We start from the raw sequence: 18577 nt of genomic DNA, 5'->3' as shown, positions 1-18577 counted from the left end.
GGAGGAGATGGGAAAGGCCCAGGATAAGTAATCCACTCCTTAGTCCAGCAACACAAGGAGCTCCCCAGTAGGGTGCACTGGGTCCCACTCTCGGAAGGGCCCTGTGTTTGGAGTTTAATGCTCAGTAGTTACCCCACTGAAATTCTACTTTTATCTTTGAATATGTGTTCTGTAAATGAAGTCTGATGGGACAATGGGGTATGTGCATTGGCCGCTCTGTCTGGTCTGGTCTTAGCTCTTGGTTGGTCTATCTCCCACCATCTTTCTGGAAAGGGTTCTTGGCTCCCTGCTTCCCTGCCAACGTACATAGGCCCTGGGCTCTGCCCCATCTGCTCCTCCCCATCCCTGCCTAGCGACTATTACACCTGTCCCCAGTGCGGCCTGCCATGGGCAAAGGGAAGACCAGGTATCAGACATGCACCCACTGGTGTCTCAGGGTGGAGCACAGCAGCACCTTCACCACTCTGGGCTGGCGATGCTGAGCTGTATTCTCTAGCAGGTGCGCAGTGGTGGTGGAGGTGGGAGCTGAGGGATAGCTTTTCGTCCCTCGCCCATCTGAACACCAAGCACATCCTGGAATGCAGGCTGCATACCCCTGGGGAGTCATATGTCTACCAGGAGTTGAATGATGGGCCCACTGGAAGCACCAGATGCCTGAGAGAGGAGTATTCTATGCTTGAAGAAATGTGTCCTTAAACAGCAAATAAAAAACACCAAGGCAGTTAAACATACCAATCTTTTATATTTTATATAAAACATGTTTTATATTTTAGTCCCTTTAACAGTACTTGTTCCTCCTTTTTGAACAAGGGGTCTCATATCTTCATTTTGCACTGGGGTCTGAAATTACAAAGCTGATCCTACCAGTGATTCGTAATGACTGCTAGGATTAGGAATGTAGAGCACCTCTCACAGCTACTCTACCTTGTTCCTTTTTTTTTTCTAACTTAATCTTTTTGAAAAGGTAATGTTTTCACAAGACTCAGAAAGTCAAAGGTCTCAAAATGTTTATGTTCAGCACAGACACACATACACACAAGTCAAAGGTCTCTCCCTTGCCCTATTTCATCTCCTCTGCATTAAAACTATGTTTACTGTACCTTTTTAGAGTTTCTTTATGCATATACAAGCTTATAAACGCATAATATGCCCTGTTTAAAACAGAAGTTGACATATTATGTGCAAGCACCTTGTTCATCAACTTCCAGTGACCCTGAGTCAAAAAAGAATGCAACTGATGTAGAAGAAAAAATAAGCAGAAGTTTATTTCATCATCCATTCAACAAATGATGCTAGGCCAACTACATATCACATACAAGTGATGTTGGATTCCTTCCTTAAGTCCTACCCAAGCTAACTCAAAATGGATTATGAACTTGTAAATAAGAGCTCAAACTATATAACTTAAAAGAAACCCTAGTATTAAATCTTCATGATCTCGCAATAGGCAAAGCCTTCACAGATATGACACCAAAAGCACAGCAAAGGAAAAAAAATGCAAAAACTGAACTTTGCCAAAATTAAACATTTTCATGCTTCAAAGGAAGATGCCATCAAGAAGCTAAAGACAATCCATAGAAAGAAAATATTTGTATCCAGAACCCATAAAGAAGTCTCACAACTCTAAATAAAGACAAAAAGCCCAATTTAAAAAGTGTGCAAAAGGATGTAAATAGGTAGCTCTCCAAAGATGATATACGAATGACCAACCAGCATATGAAAGGCGCTCAACAACATGAGCCATTAGGGAAATGCAAATCACAATCTGAATGAGGTACCATTCACTAGGATGGCGGTCTTCGCGTAGACACACAACAGCTGTCTGCAAGGAAATGGAAAAATCAGAACCCTCACACACAGCTGTCAGGAACGTATAATAAATATGCTGTGGGCAGTTTGGCAGTTCCTCAAGATGTGAAACCTAGAGTTTCCAGGTAACCTAGCAACTGTACTCACAGGTCTATAAACCTTATAAAGGGAAACACATCCATTTAAAACTTGGACAGGAAGGTGCACAGCAGCATTACTCCTCATATCCAAATGCTGGAAACAACCTGAGTGACTCTCAACTGATCAATGGATATACAACATGCTGCCTATCCATACAGTGAAATATTATTCAGCAATAAAAAGAAGTGGTTTCTCAAACTCTTAAACACATAATTATCACATGATCCAGCAATTCTACATCTGAGCAGATACCCAAAACAAGTGAAAGCAGAGACTCAAACAGATATATGTGTGTGTGTGTGTGTGTGTGTGTGTGTGTGTATATATATATATCACAGCAGCAATATCCGTAACAGCCCCAAATTGGAAGCAACTCAAAAGTCCATTAATGGATGAGTTAATAAACAAAATGTGGCAGATACATGCAACAGAGTATTATTCAGCCTTAAAAAGGAAGTTCTGACATATGCAAAAACACGTTGAATCTTGAGGACATCATCCTAAGTGAAATACACCAATCACAAAAGGACAGACACCATACGACTTCACTTGTACACTTCACAATGTAGCTATAGTAGTCAACTTCATAGAAAAAGTAGAATCGTGGTAGCCAGGAGCAGTAGGGATTGGAGACAATAGGGAGTTAATGTTTAATGGGTATAGATTTTCATCTGGAGCAGATGAGAAAGTTCTGGAGATGGGTGGTGGTGATGGTTGTACCACAATGTGAATACATTTAATACCACAGAACTGTGCTCTTAAAAATGGTTAGAATGGGGATGTCTGAGTGGCTCAAGCATGACTCTTACTTTTGGCTCAGCTCACGATCTCAGGGGTGGTAAGACTGAGCTCCACTCCCCAGCAGGGAGTCTGCTTGAGGATTCTCTCCCTCAGCTTATGCTCTCTCTTCCTCTAAAACAAATTAATAAAGCTTTGAAAAAAAAAATGGTTAGAACGATTTTTAAAAAATGGTTAGAATGGTAAATCATGTATTATGTATATCTTAGTTCAATCAGTCAAGACTATGTTCTTACCAGTGGGGGTCCTGCCAAGAAAATGGTACCCTGCTTGCGTACAATGATGTTTTCATCAGCCATCGCAGGCACATAAGCACCACCTGCCGTACAAGAGCCCATGACCACCGCTATCTGGAATCCAAGCATATAAGAAACCCAACAGGTGAGGTTCAAACATTTGGCTTTAGTCTCTGGATCTACAGACCCATAATTGTCACAGTACCAGAGGCTCTTACTAGCTGGTTCCTATAAGTCCTTTTAAAAATGGTCCTCTAAGTGTTTGGAATAGTTCCTTAACTACTTCTATCAAAGCCTTTTGAAGGGATTAGGTCACAAAATTTAATTACAAAATTTATGGACAGTCCCCCTTTTGGAGGGAAGACTGGCCATTTAGAACATCAGCCTGATCGACTCATGGGAAGAAGAAACTCCACAATCCACCCACAGGTCAGCAACACTGTGTTGAAACTAATAAGTCTTCTCAACAACCACCACTTACCTCATGGGAATGCTGAAATAATTCTCCAAATGAGTGTGAATATTTTGTTACCCTGAATATGGTATGTTCTAAATATAAAACTAACATTAGCATCACAGCTGAAAATTGTGTTCCAAGAGCAAGTCAGCTCTGTGGACCCAGGGTGATGTGTATGTTGAGAGCCCACAGTATTGTTTTCTCAACATTTAGGTGTGTTTGAAATGCTCCATAACAAAGCTTTTTAAGAAGACTCTTTCCCAGAAATTAGTAAGACACAAAGAATAATGAATATGGGTTTGGCTAATTCCGCCTAGGTAGAAATAAGTAATATCAGAGAAAAATAAGAAAAATACATAATGGCCATTTTCTTAAATTACCACACAAAAGCACTTTTTGCTACCGATTCCAATATTCCATCAGTTTTCTTAGAGTCATACAAATACCCATTTTGAAATAAAAATGCTACACTAGTATTAATCCAAAGATGCAAGGCAGCAAGAGGTAACATTTTCCCAACGAAATGGGCTACCACAAAAAGTATTTTTCCCTATTTCACATGTTATTAAAAATGGCTGTAACATTTCACTGTCAAGATATATTACAAAAGTGTTTATCACGTATCGTTTTTGCTTATCAATCACTCGGAAGTTTATTTTCAAATGGCTAGAAAAATTCTCACACAAGAAAATGAGCACAGGAAACACTCACTGTAACCGTGTACACAATAGTGAAGATACGCAAATAACGAACACATCCATCAACACCACATTTTGAATTGATAAATGAAAATATAATAAATAAGTTCTTTAAATCTGAGGGAGAAAAACAAATGAAATGCTACCACTTTATAAATCCAGGGGCGCCTGGGTGGCTCAGTGGGTTAAACCCTCTGCCTTCAGCTCAGGTCATGGTCTCAGGGGCCTGGGATTGAGCCCCCACATCAGGCTCTCTGCTCAGCAGGGAGCCTGCTTCCCCCTCTCTCTCTGCCCGATTCTCTGCCTACTTGAGATCTCTGTCTATTAAATAAATAAATAAAATCATAAATCCAAGTGGAAGGTGCATGAGTGTTCCATTATTAGTGCATTATTCTCTGTACTTTCTGCATGTTTGAATTATTTTATGAGCTTTTTCTTTAAGGCTTGAGGAATAAAGGACATAATGATGATTTCAATTCACCAGCCTGTTCTCAGTACAAGAACAGCAGATATAGCTCAAACTATTTCAGTAGTCCCCCTCCAGGAAAAAAAGGAAAATAAAGACAAGGAAGTAGAGAAGAGTCACAGTGAAGTAATAATCTAAAAAGGTATAAATTTCAAAAGTAAGACCCAAACAATGAAACAGGCATAGCAGGGTTCTGTGAGAGCAAATTGAAAGCAAGAGAAAAAAAACAGCAGCGGCACCTGGGTGGCTCAGTGGGTTAAAGCCTCTGCCTTCAGCTCAGGTCATGATCCCAGGGTCCTGGGATCGAGCCCCACATTGGGCTCTCTGCTCAGCGGGGAGCCTGCTTCCCCTTCTCTCTCTGCCTGCCTCTCTGCCTACCTGTGATCTCTGTCAAGTGGATGAATAAAATCTTTAAAAAAAAAAAAAGAAAGAAAGAAAAGAAAAGAAAAAGAAAAAAACAGCAATGATCAGCAAATATTCAGAGACCAAGGATGGGAGGTGGGGTGGGTTGGGGACAAAGAAAGAAGAATTCAGGTGTCAAAAAGCAGAAAGACAAAAATGATGGTAATGAACCTGAATGCCATCATGCCATCTCAGAGGGGAGAAAACATCTACCGATTTAGCAGAGAAGTTTCACAAGTGAATAGTGAACAAATTATTAGTGAATCTACACCAGGGAATTTTACCATATACCTAAGAGCACTTTCAGATGTGTTTTTTCCCAAAACCAAGGAAATCGACAATCCACTTCTCTCACACAAACTGCGAGTGGACCCCAGTGACTCCATACTCTTGGGATTCACGTCCTATATAATCCTATCCCCCCTCGAGTGTGGAGGATCTGGTAACATGTTTCTAACACAGAGATTATACCAAGTGTCACTCTTGTGATCCAGTTCTGAGAGACCACGTCTCCCCCACCCACACCAGCCCCCTTCTTCTACCCACTTGCTTGTTCGCTCTGATGCAGCCAGCTAACATGGGGAGACTTGCTCTCTACAGCTGCTCACTTGGGAAGGAAGCTCGAGATGCTTCCCGCCAACAGCTCAAGAGGAAGCGAGCGGGTCCTGCAGAGAAATGAATCATACCGCTGCTGCCACGTGAGCCAGCCAGGGCAGAGCCTTCCCAGTCCATCCTGGAGGGGTCTGCAGCCACCTGCGCTCAGCACTGGGGTATCCAGCCCCGCTGAGCTTTGAGCCCTGAACCACAGACACTGCAGGGTAATACATGGTGCTTTAAACTACCAAGTGTGGAGGGAATTTGTTATATAGCGCTAGACAACTAATACAGAGATCAAAAGCCATCTACCTTCAGTAACTGCAATGGAGGCATCTCTGAAACCCTGGGACACTCTTTGGTTAGGAGTACTCTGTGGTTGCTGGTCTGTAACCTGTCTGTCTATAAACCATTCCTCTATTCGAGAGATGGGAGATAGGCCAAGAAGAGAATTCTGGACCATCCCAGACGATAATGAAAAACCAAAAGACGTGGGTGAACATTGAAACCATCATGCTACAAGAAAGAAACCCTTTATTATATGATCCCTTTCAAATGAAATGTATCCTAGGCAAATCCACAGAGATAGAAAGTAGAGGAGTGGTTGCCGGGGGCTGGAGGTATTGGAGAGAAATGGGGAGAAACTGTCATTGGAAATGGCATTCCCTTTGGGAGTGATGAAAATGTTCCAAAATTGACTGAACTCTGGGAATATCCTAAAAGCCACTGAAGAGTACATATTAAATGGGTACACTGAATGGTATGGGAATTCTCTCTTAATAAAGCTGTTATAAAATTTAAGAAACAGCTGGGATTATTAAGTATCGAAGATTCAAAATTCTCAAGTTTTTCATCAAGAAGAAATAGGCAATTCTAGTCACAAGTGTCTCACAGACACTAAACACTATCTCTAAAGCAAATTCTGATAATAGAAGAGAATAGAAATAGAATAGGAAAATGAAATTTAATAAATGAAATAAAATAGAAACAGGATAGAAAAACAAAACCGGAGAACAGAGTGTAGTGGAATCACCACTGTCACAGAATCTCTTCTCATCATGTAATTCTAAGCCAGGCACTCACTCATGAAACAGGGTGACAGGCCCCAAGAAGAGCCCTGTCACTGTCTACTCATTCTCACAAAGCACAGGAACCCCTCAGCAGAAGACCTCCAACAGCTTTCCATGTCCGCAAGCATTCGTCTATGGAACAACAAAGATCTTACATTGGGGCCATGCTGGACAAATGATATGGAATCCCAGAGAGAAAATTCTGCTTTCTCTACCAAGAGGACATTAAAAGGACGTAAGTAAGATGCAACTGTTCTGCACACACTCAGGGTAGAGATTTGGCTTGCATTGTGGCACAACACAGGTACCAAATCAGGAGAGATGGGACAGTGACTGTCATCCACATCAGAACAAAGGAGAACTCCCAAGAACTCCACTGAGAGACTTGAGTCCACCCAGGCACCCGGGAGGAGGGCTTCCTGTGACACAGACAAACCGGAGATTCCTCTTACAGGGCTGATGAGAGAAACAAAGGCAAGAGAAATGGAGCTTAGATTCAATCTCCTCACAGCTTGTCGCCCACTGAGAGATAACCTGAGATAGGCAGAGCATGACCTTCTTCAAGGAACTCATAGCTATCTTAGTACCTTAATGCTTATATTTATTAAAGACTAAAAGGAACATTATCTTGATAGCAGCTAGCCCTCAAGGTTGGGAAAGCCTTGCTTCCTAATTCCTTAGAGAATTACACCATCCCTAAACCCCACTCATCAAAAAGTATGTAATAAGGTACTCCTTATAATCCCAGTGCAGCTCTTTCTGCCCACAGGTCCTTCCACATGCTGTAATAAAACCACCTTTTTAGACCAAAAATGTCTCCAGAAGTCTTTCTTGGCTGACAAACCCCAAAACTTCCAAATTTTATCAGGGTGAGGACATCCACGGTGATCCAAGACTTGAATCAAAAGCAAGAAAGCCCCAAGAAAGCCAAGAAAATGTAACTGACCCTTACACGGCTTGCCATGACTGCCACAGAAGGAGAAATTCTGACAAGGAAATGAGATGCTTCAAAAAAGAGGTAAGAGACTGTGAAACTTTAGATGAAATTTATTACCCTCCAGGTCCTGCCTGAACAAATAAAGACTGGTTCTCATTGCACCAAAACCAAATTACATATTGTAGGTCAGCAGCCTGCCCTACAGAAAGGGCTTCTGAGAGAGAGTCAAGAGGTTTTACACCTAATTCTGAAAAGCTGTGTGAACTCTAGACCTCCATGCTTCCACTGTAAAATTGCACAAGACCATCCAGTTCAAAGGCACACTGTGATAAATGTAATATAACTTGGAGGGGGGGAAGTTTCAGTTGCTTGATGGAAAAGCCATTGAAAATATAGCTAATGTTTTGGGGCACCTGGGTGGCTCAGTCAGTTAAGCTCAGGTCACGATCCTGGGGTCCTGGGATCAAACCCCACATGGGGCTCCCAGCCCAGCAGGGTGTCTGCTTCTCCCTCTCCCACTCCCTCTGCCTCTCTTCCCCTGTTCCCTGCTTATTCTCTCTCTCTCACTTGTTTGCTCTCTCAAGTAAATAAATAAAATCTTTAAAAACATTTGTATAGTATGGGCACCTGAGTGGCTCAGTCAGTTAAGTGTCTGCCTTCAGCTTGGGTCATGATCCCAGAGTCCTGGGATGGAGCTCAGCAGGGAGCCTGATTCACTCTTTGCATGCCACTGCCCCCTGCTTGTGCTCTCTCAGTCACAAAAATAAAATCTTATAAAAAAAAAAAACACAAAAAGTTTTATATAGTATGTTTTTAGGAGCACCTGGGTGGCTCAGTCAGTTAAGCATCTGCCTTTGGCTCAGGTCACGATCTCAAGATCCTGGGACTGAACCCCACTTCAGGATAGGCACTCAACAGGGTACCTGCTTCTCCCTTTCCCTCTTCCCCTCTCCCCACTCATGCTCTCTTTCTCTCTCTCTCTCAAATAAATAAATAAAATCTTTAAAAAAAAAGAAAAAAAAAAGAAAACCTGGAAAGAAAATACTGTCTATCACACAAGGAACAAAATTGGTTCCTTCCTCTACCTACAGAGCTTCCGTTAAAAAAATAAAAGCCACAAAATACTCACATCAATTCAATAGCTGTCCAAAACTTAAGAACGTCCTCAATTATACTGACTGATCACACTACTGATTCTGGAGCACTCATGCTTATCTGTGCTGAATAGGCAGAAAACAAAAAGTCCACCTTGCCCAGAATGTCCTGTTTCTTTCTCAATCTTTTCATCAGCCTCAAGGCCATCAGAGTGCTTCCGTCTCCCCGAGGCCTTATCTGACTTCATGGACAGGTTGAAATGTATTTAAAAATAACGAGCAGCTCTTCCTGCCCATGGGTCCTGTTCCCGTGCTTTAATAAAACCACTATCTTTGTACCCCCCCAAAATAGGGATGCCTGGGTGGCACAGTCACTTGAGTGTCCAACTCTTGATGTCAGCCTATGTATAATCTCAGGGTGGTGAGACTGAGCCCCCCTTTTGAGCTCTGTGCTCAGCAGAGGGCTTGAGTTTCTCTCACTCCCTCTCCCTCCCGCCCCGGCACACTCTCTCTAAAATAAATAAATAAGTCTTTAAAAAAAAAAAAAATAGTGTTATACAGTGCCTGTCCTAACTAAGCCCTTCCTAACAATTACCATGATCTGAAGCAAAGAAAATAAGTTTCAAAAATCATGAGCTAAACCAAGAGGGAGGAGGTGAGGGAAGAAGGGAAGGAGAGAAGAAAGCAAGGACCCCTCAAAGAATTTTAAGTGCCTCTCCGAAAAGAAGAACAAACAGGCAGAGGTGCAAAGAAAACTCAAGGGAAAGTCCCGAGGCGCTAACCCGGCACAAGGCTGGATGAATATGCCTATTTCAGAAGAAATGCACTGCTAGTCACAGCGGAAACACTCTATTCCTGATGCACCGAAGGGTCACACTCAAGCAGGGTAAGAGGTGACAGAGCAGAGCAAAGAGCCACCCAGATGAGGCCACCCCAATTTTAAAAATTAATGGTATGTGAGCCCTAAAGAAGACAAAGGTCCCACCTCTGAAGAGAATTAGGAGTCTCCCACTTTAAAACCCAGCAACAGGGAGCCACTACCGGGAAAATAAAAGAAGCATGTTCCCAAGATCATCAAGACATTGGGCATGGATTGCAGAAAGCCCAGGAAAGTTATCCTCAGGGCATGAGACTCTAAGCAAGATGACAGGTCACCAGTATAAAAAGTCTTTGAATGTCAAAAACAAAAAACGGGTCCTAAAGCATACCAGAGAGAAAGGAAAGAGGAAACAAGAGAGTACCGAGGCAGGTTCCTGTAACCTGAGAGCAGTAACAAACATTTTCAACCTTCTAGGTCTGTAGGAAGCTGTCCACATCTTTACCGCTACAAAGATACGGGAGATAACAGAGATATGATTGTCCAACATACAACTTAGAAATAAGTGGGTAAGTGGATTTACAGTGGGCAAGGTTAATAACATTAAAAACCAAAGTTGGGGAGGAAAGCAGGAACTGAGTAAGCAAGGAAGCTAGTGCTCACTATCAAAATGCACATGTAACAGGCCTCCCTCTTTCGTCTGGGCTGTCCACATGCAGACTGAGGAAGACCCAGAGACTCTGGGGCCACGTGAGCTGGGGCCACGTGAGCTATGGCCACAGCCACATCAGCAAGAATGCAGGAGGCCAGAGTCATGCTGATGTGTCACCACAGGATCAACTCAGACATGTATCACCCAGGTTATCCTGGGGATATAAAAATGAGGAAGATATATATATAAATCATACACACACACACACACACACATAAAATATATGTAAAATCTACATTTTAAACCTGAAATGATTAGGTAGGGGGAAAAGCAGAGAAGAGACAGGATGACATCACAGTCTGAATCCTAGGGAAAAGACAAGAGCAAACAGGAATAGTAAAAAACAGGTCAGTAAAAAAGCGATCATGCTCAAAGTCTAGTTTGAGCCTGTAAGTACTAACTGGAAATCCACGTAGATGGCGGAAATGCCCAAGGGTAAGTAGGGGTGCAATGGGAGGTCAGGAAAGATCATGGAGATGAAAGTATGTTATGAGGGTTTATGCAATCATTAAGGACAAGTTCCTGGATGGGGTCAGGAAGATTACATGGAGAGAGTGAGGGAATATGGAAAAGCCAGAGGCAGGAAGCCTAAGGAGGATTTCAGGGAAGGGAACAAATGACAAGACCAAGGGGTCGTACCGAGTGGGAATCTGGTCTGTAGGAGGCTAGCACGAACTCCAAGGACAGTGGGTTTTATGGAGACTGAGCGATCAGGAACAGAGGCCCTGGGCCAGTTCTTAAAGAGTTTGCTGATTCGGGGAAGGAGAGAAGCTTCAGGGAACAGGAGAAGCTAGAAAAGGTCCTTTTCTTTTGCCATTGTTTATAGTGCTTTTTCTTTTTCCTTTAAAAACAGAAGTCAGGGGGCACCTGGGTGGCTCAGTGGGTTAAGCTGCTGCCTTCAGCTCAGGTCATGATCTCAGGGTCCTGGGATCGAGTCCCGCATCGGGCTCTCTGCTCAGCAGGGAGCCTGCTTCCTCCTCTCTCTCTCTCTGCCTGCCTCTCTGCCTACTTGTGATCTCTCTCTGTCAAATAAATAAATAAAATCTTTAAAAAAAAAAAAAAAAAAACAGAAGTCAGATGCCTGGGATGCTCGGTCAGTTAAGCGTCTGCTTTCAGCTTAGGTCATGATCCCGGGGTCCTGGATTGAGCCCCGCATCAGGCTCCCTGCTCAGCAAGGGTCCTGCTTCTCCCTCTCCCTATGCCGTTCCCCAGGCCTGTGCTCTCCTTCTCGCTGTCTGTCAAAATAAATAAATAAAATCTTTAAAAAGATAAAAAATTTAAAAAGAAAAACAGAAGTCAACATGGTTATTGGCTGTGAGAAAAAAGAAAGTGGTTAAAAAATATTAACATGAGGGCGCCTGGGTGGCTCAGTGGGTTAAGCCGCTGCCTTCGGCTCAGGTCATGATCTCAGGGTCCTGGAATCGAGTCCCGCATCGGGCTCTCTGCTCAGCAGGGAGCCTGCTTCCTCCTCTCTCTCTGCCTGCCTCTCTGCCTACTTGTGATCTCTGTCTGTCAAATCAATAAATAATCTTAAAAAAAATATATTAACATGAGAGAAAAAAAGGGATAGATGAAGAGTTTCAAAGGAGGGGTTGGCGTGAGGATTATAAATGTTAAGTTTAGCTTTGGAAGTGAAGAGGGACAGTTGTCTTTGGGCTAAAAGAAGGCGAAGTCGCAGTATGCTCAGTACAAAGTGCTCACACACAGTCTGATTTCTCCAGGGAAGTATGAAGCAACAGCTTCAGTGCAGACATGGCATTTGGAGTTCACTTACTGGGGAAAAGATCAGAGTAAGCACTACAGAACCTGGTAGCAGCTAGAAATTTTTCTCCAATTCCCAGAGGATCACAAGAATAGAGGGAGGTACACCCTTCCCCCTAAACTTCCTACTGGAGTGAAAGAGAAAAAAGATATGCTAAGAGAAGTGGCTTCGGTAGGAAATATTGATGTTGAACTTTTAAAAGACAAAAATAAAATAGGAAAAGGAAAGGCATTCTAATGCCCTTCCCACATTTTAGATTTTTTTTTAATCATAGGCACATACTGCTTATTCAAAAATATGGACACTTTTAGTTTTTAAAAGACCTGTTTTTCAAAGCACTTTAAGCTTTAGGTTCCATGGGGCCAGAGCCTCTACCTGGTTTTATTTACCAACATAGTGTTTGGTTTACAGAAGGTCCTCCATCAATATTTGTTACATGTTGACTATTAAAAACTATGTGAACAGGAAGGGCAAAGAATAAGCATGCAAGATGACAGGTCTATAAAGGGCTGAATAATGCCCGCCCCCAAAAATAAGCCCATACCTGAATCCCTAGAACCTTTGATTATGACTTTATTTGGAAAAGGAGTCTCTGCAGATGTACTAAAGGTAAAGATCGTCAGATAATATCATTCTGGATGCTGTGAAATGTGTAAACCTGGCAAGTCACATACCTGTACCCCTGGGGATAAAAATACATTACATGTTTATTTAAAAATTTAAAAATAAATTTTTTTTTAAAAAGGCCATACATAAAATGGGGGGAGGGGGAGAAAGAAGGGGAAATTAAAAAAAATAAAATAAAAAGGGATCATTCTGGATTATCTGGGCAGGCCCAAAATCCAACGACAAGTATCCTTGTGAGAGAGAGAAGAGAAGACACAGACACACAGGACAGAAGGACAACAATGTAGAAATCAGAGTCACAGAGCCATGAGCCAAAGGAGCACCTAGAGCCAGGAGAAGCCAGCAAGGGCAAGGAACAGAGTCTGCCTTAAAGCCTTCTGAGAGAGCCTGTCATGGTTCCCACCTCGATTTCAGACTTCTAGCCTCCGGAACTTGAGAGAAGAAATTTCTGTTATGTTCAGCCTACCCCCCACCCTGTGTGTGGTAATTTGTTACAACAGCCCTTGGAACCTAATACAAGGTTAGTACAACTATACAAATTATGCCACAAATTAATACCACATTAAATGGACTGGTTTCCCCCATAAAACAAAAGATCACAGTAAGAACTTCATACCAGGCCATGGAAGGACCTCCATGCAAGAGTGAGCAAAGCTGAAGTTTCTATTTAGAGAAATAAAGCATAAATGGGCAAAGTCACTATATAACCATAAGATATACAATAAGTAATAACTGTATCGATATAATAATTGCAAGTGAAGGCTATTTCATTAGAATATTACCAAAAACACTACAAACTTAAGAAATCCAGTAACAAAATATAAACGAAGGAGAAGCATCAGTATTATGAAATATTTCAAACGTGCCAAAAAAAAAAGATTACAAAATAATAAAAAATAAATATCTTAACACCCAGTCTTAAGAAATCCTGACATTTGGCCAAATGCACTTCAGAGTTTTTTTTTTAAGAAATAAAACATTTCAGGTACAGTGAAGCCTCCTGCCTGACCTCTTCCTCCCGCCTCCCACCTCGGAGGTAACCACTGTTCTAAAGCTGAGTATATTATTCCCATGTACCTGTTTAAGACATAAGTAATAGACTGATGTATTTAATATTTACAAACAAAGCAAGGGACTATGGGTTTATTCTACTATTACTTTTACTCAACTTCTTTTCTTTTCCTTTTTTTTTTTAAAGATTTTATTTATTTATTTGACAGAGAGAGAGAGCACAAGTAGGCAGAGAGGCAGGCAGAAAGAGAGAGGAAGGGAAGCAGGCTCCCTGCTGAGCAGGGAGCCCGATGCGGGCCTCAATCCCAGGACTCTGGGACCATGACCTGAGCCAAAGGCAGAGACTTTAACCCACTGAGCCACCCAGGTGCCCCAACTTCTTTTCTGAGACTTCTTTATGTTGATGCATGCAATTCTAGTTCATTTTAATAGCTAAAACTGTATTATTCATCTCTCAATAATGGCCACTTAGGTTGTTAACTTCTGCTATGTCGATGCTATAACAATCTCCCTTGCACCCGTCTCCTCATATAGACACCAAAGTGCCTTAGAACATAGTCCTAAAAAAGCAATTACTCAGTGCCCTTTCTTTTAAAAAACTCTTTCTTTGGAGAACAGCCTTTATGACAATATAAAACTATGCCCATAATGAAGAGAATAATCTAACTACAGATAGTTTTAAGGCACTTTCTGTGGGGGGAAAAACCTAAATTCTATATTAAGTTCCGTTTAAAGTCATCTCAGAGCACCTAGTTAGCAATGGCATTTGGAACAAAAAGCAGTATATTTCATTAATGAGAAATTACCTGTGCAATATTTTGAGAAGACATAATCGCCTGGTTATAAAAAATACGGCCAAAGTGATCTCGGTCTGGAAATATTTCTGCTTGTCGAGCTAAGTTTGCTCCTCCTGAATCAACTGAAGACAAGGGAATTAACAGAAGTAAGTACACTTGAATGAACAAAATAGCCTGCACACAGAGAGACTTGTACCAGTGAAACAGTTCTTAATCGCATTCACAAAAAACTTGCCCTACCGTTCTAAACTATTCTACAGCATCTTTTTCGAGTCCCCAAACACAGCCAAAAAATTCACTGTTTTCCTCAGATCCATTAGGATCTCCTTCCCGTGCAAAATTCCACTTGAAATGTTTAGGACATTCTCTCTTTTGAAGACAAGCTAAAGCCCCAGAAACACCATAAATTCTTAATCAGCTCAGCTAAAAAAAAAAAAAAAAAGTCTTTCCCCCTTTTAAATCAATACAAAACCATCTACAGAATTCATGTGGCAATTCATCACAGATGACTGCCTCGGGGACTGTTTTTGCTGCAGAGGGGAGTGGGGGCTACAAACATCAGCTGAATTCGTAACAGAGCTTGCTGACTTCAGCGCTCTGTGATGACTGCTGCACTTCCTAGCCTTCTAAGCCTCACCTTTCTCATCTGTGAAATGCAGGGGACAACAGTAGTTCTCCCAGGAAGCTGTTCCTGGGATGACATGATAGAAGGTATGTAAAGTACTCAGTTCAGCACAGTGTGAGTGCACTGAACAGTGTTATGAAAATTCAGCTAGTCCCATGCCTACTGCTCTTGCCTACATCCATTAAGTCCTTCATTGTTCTTTAATACATAACATCCTGTCTCCAATTCATTCAAGCTTGCCCAAGACAGGAACAACATTATACTCTTCACTCCATCCCCTATGGTGTTTGGCACAGCACCTATAAGCAGCAGTAGGGCCCCACTGGCTATTTTCTACATGTGTGAAAAAAGTTCACATTGTGAGTCAAACAGGTAAATTCACTTTTGAGGAAAAAAAAAATCTCTACATCAGTACCTGTTTAAATACCGCACCAGTAATATATGTATGGTGGCATTTCACCAAACTAAACCAATATCCAGGCAGTGCCAATTTTTTTTTTAAAGACTTTATTTATTTATTTGACAGAGATAGAGAGAGAGATCACAAGCCAGCAGAGCAGCGGGCAGAGAGAAAGGGGGAGAAGCAGACTCCCCGCTGAGCAGAGAGCCCAATGTGGGGCTTGATCCCAGGACCCTGAGATCATGACCTGAGCCAAAGGCAGAGGCTTAACCCACTGAGCCACCCAGGTGTCTCAAAGCAGCGCCAATTTTAAACTGCCTTGCTTTTATGTTCCTTTTGAAGTACCCTGATATTTAAGCATTACTTTAATTTCAAATATAAATATACTTTCATAAAGAATTAAATTTCTTTAGGGCACCCGGGTGGCTCAGTGGGTTAAGCCTCTGCCTTCGGCTCAGGTCACGATCTCAGGGTCCTGCGATCAAGCCCCGAGTCGAGCCCTCTGCTCGGTGGGGAGCCTGCTTCCGCCTCTCTTTCTGCCTGCTGCTCTGCCTACTTCTGATCTCTCTCTGTCAAATAAATAAGATCTTTAAAAAAAAAAAAAGAATTAAATTTCTTTAAATGGCATTTGTTGGAATTATTCAAGTATTTAACAAAGTACTTAGCACTCAAGAGATCCATAAATATCAGCTATTATTTTTTCATAGTTTGAACTCATTAGGTCCAGACAAAAAGAAAATACACAGAAGGAAAAAACCCACACCCATGTAGAGAAAAAAAACTGGCATACATGAAAACACTATCAGAGGTAGTTACTCCTCAGGGATATTATTATAGGTAGTTTTTACTTTTTCTTCCAGTTTTTAGCAAAGAACGTGTATTTCTTTTGTAATTATAGGAAAAACTAACAATAGTTTTTTAAAAACCCATTGATAATGTCATATACAGCCTTCTAAATAGTATTGTATTTTACCAGCTAAAAATAGTTCATTTTATGACTCTCATGACTTGCCCAAGTAGATGCAGGGGAGTCTGTTTTGCATTGCAATTTCCTGTGCCCGTAAATGTTTCTTCACAGTCACTGGGTAGTAGGAACCTCCTTTGATAGTGGCATCATTGGCAACAATAATGCATTCCACTCTGAAAAGCAGAAATGTCATTATAAAGAGAGTATGAGAGACTTCTTCAAAGTTCAAAGGCCAATTACGTCTCATTACAAGACACTCCAATACAACCTTTAACTTCTAGTACATTTCACCAATGACAGGCATTAGTAGACAATCTCAAAACAAGTGTTAATCACAATTCACATACTCACTTATATAATATAAAATGATCACTATGAACATCTTTACAAACTCATACTTAATTTTTAAAGAGTCCTCAGTCTTGGGGGCGCCTGGATGACTCAGTCAGTTAAGCATCTGCCTCTGGCTCAGGTCATGATCTCAGGGTCCTGGGATCAAGGCCCACTGCCTCACCCTGAAGGTCGGCGGCTGATTTGACACTTGAGTGAACAACAATGTGCTCTTTACCAAATTTAATCTTCTTTATGTTTATATTATTATATTTTAAGATTTTACTTTTAATTACTCTCTACACCCAACGTGGGGCTTGAACTTATAACCCCAAGACCAAGAGTCCTACTGCTTCACCAACTAAGCCAGCCAGGCACCCCGATTTATGATATTTTTAAAAATCTCACTTTATATTCCTTATAATTCTAAAAAGTAAGCCCTCTTGAAAATAAAGTAAGGAAGAGCCTCAGAACAGCGGCCCCAGGTAGTTTGGGCTGCTCGCATTAAGGGATGTGGCCAGCAGTGCTCACAAGATAAAGGGGCTTATCTCCTTACAGCATCCATTTTATGGCTAGGAAGCACCTTTCCACATTACAGGTAGCATTTTAGAGTGGAATGCCAATTTTTCATCACTTTGGTGAACAAATCAGACTTCAAAGGAATTTCAGTTTATGGCAGGTTATTGGGACTATGATCTCACACCCCCAGAGTCTATTCGTCCTCCCCTGCCCTGCGGGTACTGCCCTAGAAAAGCTTACAAAGCTCTGAAACTGGGGGAACCTGGATGCCTCAGTCAGTTAAGCATCTGCCTTCAGCTCAGGTCATGATCCCAGGGTCCTAGGATCAAGTCCCTCATTGGGCTCCCTGCTCAGCAAGGAGTCTTCTTCACTCTTTCCCTCTGCCCCTCTGCTCTGCTTGTGCTCTCTCTTGCACGTGCTCTATCTCAAATAAATAAAATATTAAAAAAAAAAAAAAAAGAAAGAAAGAAAAGAAAAGAAAAGAAGAGAGAAAAAAAGAAGCTCAAATACTGGAAAGGGGCTATGGAGTCAGAAAAGCTATGGTGAAATTCTGGCTCTGCTGCTTGCTAGACATGTGACCTTCCACAAGAGACAGAGCCACTTGCCTATTAAAAGGTCAAAGACATGTTACAGAATGAAAAATAAAATTAGTCCACAGAAAGACTGCATTGTATATCTATTAGTACTGCCTACCTAGAATCTATCATTTTGGCAATGGAATTCAACTTTCTTTCAGAAAATGCCTCTTACCTAACCCATGTGTTCCAAGTGGGACTGACCCCAAAGCCTATCTTCAAAGGTATACACAGGAAGCAGGCCATTCTACTGAGAGTCCACACTGTGGCTCAAGAATGGGCTTGGACCCCAAGGCTCACCCCATAGGAACTCCAGGTGCACCACCCTGCCCACATCCCCACACGTCCACCACCAGGAAGCTCTCAGAATCCAGTCCTCTCGGGTTTTATGTAGACTTCACTGCATAGCCACGACTGACTAATTCAGTGGCCTCCATCTGATTCAGCCTCCAGCTCCTCTCCCCTCCCCATAGGTGGGGACTGGGGAAGTAGGTATAACAGAAAAGTTCCAACCCTCTAATCACATGGTCAGTTATCCTAACAATCAGCCATGGCCTTGGTTGGGAGTTCGCTGATAAAACAAAAGACACCATGACCATTCTCAACACTTCCAAGGGTTTGGGGAGCTTTTGAACCAGGAATTATGGACAAAGACCAAATATATATGAGAAATAAATTCTGCTCATATAAACAATCATGTAGATAGACCAAATCTATCTATCTTACAAATCAC

General features: G+C 41.9%; 1 protein-coding gene across 2 annotated transcripts in view; it reads right to left on the bottom strand.

Annotated features, from left to right (window-relative positions):
* The window catches only part of MCCC2 (methylcrotonyl-CoA carboxylase subunit 2), a 69159-nt gene that overhangs the window by 26935 nt on the left and 23647 nt on the right, over positions 1-18577 (bottom strand). For both annotated transcript variants that reach the window (XM_059418030.1, XM_059418032.1), the window contains exons 5-7: positions 16466-16593; positions 14438-14550; positions 2985-3098 (exon numbers count right to left, since the gene is read on the bottom strand). In XM_059418030.1, coding sequence (XP_059274013.1) covers positions 2985-3098; positions 14438-14550; positions 16466-16593 — 355 coding nt within the window. The remainder of the gene's footprint in view (positions 1-2984; positions 3099-14437; positions 14551-16465; positions 16594-18577) is intronic.

Source organism: Mustela nigripes, chromosome 12 (assembly GCF_022355385.1).
Source record: "Mustela nigripes isolate SB6536 chromosome 12, MUSNIG.SB6536, whole genome shotgun sequence".
In the NCBI taxonomy this organism is placed as follows: Eukaryota; Metazoa; Chordata; class Mammalia; order Carnivora; family Mustelidae; genus Mustela; species Mustela nigripes.
Note: the sequence above shows the minus strand (reverse complement) of the source record. Positions and strands in the feature narration are given on the sequence as shown.